The sequence below is a fragment of the Penaeus vannamei genome, chromosome 41, assembly GCF_042767895.1.
Source record: "Penaeus vannamei isolate JL-2024 chromosome 41, ASM4276789v1, whole genome shotgun sequence".
Taxonomy (NCBI): Eukaryota; Metazoa; Arthropoda; class Malacostraca; order Decapoda; family Penaeidae; genus Penaeus; species Penaeus vannamei.
This window is the reverse complement of record NC_091589.1, coordinates 2,785,511-2,787,091: the sequence shown is the minus strand read 5'-3', so window position 1 is coordinate 2,787,091 and position 1,581 is coordinate 2,785,511. Positions and strand designations below refer to the sequence as shown.

The following is a 1,581-nucleotide window of genomic DNA, read 5'->3' as shown; positions in this document are numbered from 1 at the left end:
ATACCAATTTGCTATTGCAACAAATCAAACACGTTTTGACTTTCCAAGATTATTATTATTATGATTATAGTAAGCTTTATCAAGAGCCACTGAAAAATTCAAGATTTATACCACCGAAGGTGTCAGTGCAGTCAAGATACAGCTAAGAAAATAATTAAAAATAGAAAGTCAGCTAATTACGTAAGAATATCATGTTAGCTGACGTTTTAAATTTATCAAGAGTCGAAAAAGTTACAATCTCTGAAGACAATCTATTTCAAAGTCTACAAGTAGCAGTAAAAAGGCATCTAGAAAACTGACGTAGACGATCGACTTACATCAAATGTCATTGAATTGAGGGTCATAGAACGTCTGCTAATTCTTGCAGGTTGATAAAAATCAGGTTGCAATCTTGTATAAGACTGAAAGAGCCCCAATATGAGAGTCTGGGTGGTCGGATGTAGCTCCAAGACCAGAGCTGAGACGAAGATGTAGAACATTGCCTTTGGATGAGCAAAGCGCCAACTTTTAGCTTTCTCAACAAAATAATAAATAAATAGAATAAAGCTTAAAGCACAATGCCTTTGGACGTGATAAAACGAGTGTTCATGTCAATATGGGTGACTAGAAAAGCTGACAATAAATCTACTTGCATTGCACTCACTCGTACACAAAACACACACACGATTGCTTCGACACCATGAGAGGTTATTCAACAAAGTACTTGACTGATATCTTTTGTGAGATCATTTCGAGACTCTTTTTCTTTTTCAAGCTCGACTTTTCCACGCTGTTCCTGTCTGACATAATTGTTACCGTTTGATATAAATGCTTCGTAAGCAGTAACCTACACATACATTATCTACTCTGGACAGACGTTACTCTCACAAGGCGACTGTAATGCTTGCTTCCTTGCCCTTATGACGTCTCACGGGGCCCTAACGGACTTCAAGATGGCAGATCTGAATGTGGCCAGTTCCGCTTATTTTCTGCACCGACAGGAACCTGGCAGTCATGGGAGAAGTGGCTTCAATCACAATTTCCTGGCTGAATGCAGACGCAGGCCCGACAAAAATCCCGAAGAAGGCATAGGAGCTGAAATCACCGAGCGTGGTCACAGGAGACATTCCTACTCGGACCTCCAGATTGGCCAAATAGGTCGGCATGAAAGTTTGTCCGCTAGGCTGGGAAAACATCATGACGGATTGGAGGGTCACTGGAGCCCCGAAGTCGAGCACGAACCAGGGATTCATAACATCCGTTGCGCTTGCGTAACATGCGTTTAGTGTGAAACGATCGTAGATTCCGTCCACAAGGTTCCCCCCCACCCTCAGGGGAGCAGTGTAATAAGTAGTCGCGGCCTGGACTGAAGCCCCCGTGGCGTAGTCCTTGCGGCGTTGCGTGTAGCAGACGAGCGCATCAGCAGTAGAGTCCTCCTCGTAGTCCGGCATGACGATCATGTTGGAGAGGAAGCACTGGTCTGCGGAGGCGTCGGAGCACCACAGGTCACACCAAGACTGGAGGCTGCAGGTTTGTGAGCACCGGAGAGTGTGGAAAGAGCCCAGGGAAATGAAGGCGGGTTCGAGGCGCTGGGAACCCTGG

At 45.1% G+C, this 1,581-nt stretch overlaps 1 protein-coding gene across 1 annotated transcript in view; it reads right to left on the bottom strand.

Annotated features, from left to right (window-relative positions):
- Positions 1–748: 748 nt before the first annotated feature.
- The window catches only part of LOC138860411 (uncharacterized), a 960-nt gene continuing 127 nt past the window's right edge, over positions 749–1,581 (bottom strand). The window contains exon 1 of the mRNA XM_070117921.1: positions 749–1,581. This exon is cut by the window's right edge and continues 127 nt beyond it. Coding sequence (XP_069974022.1) covers positions 918–1,581 — 664 coding nt within the window. The 3' untranslated portion in view covers positions 749–917.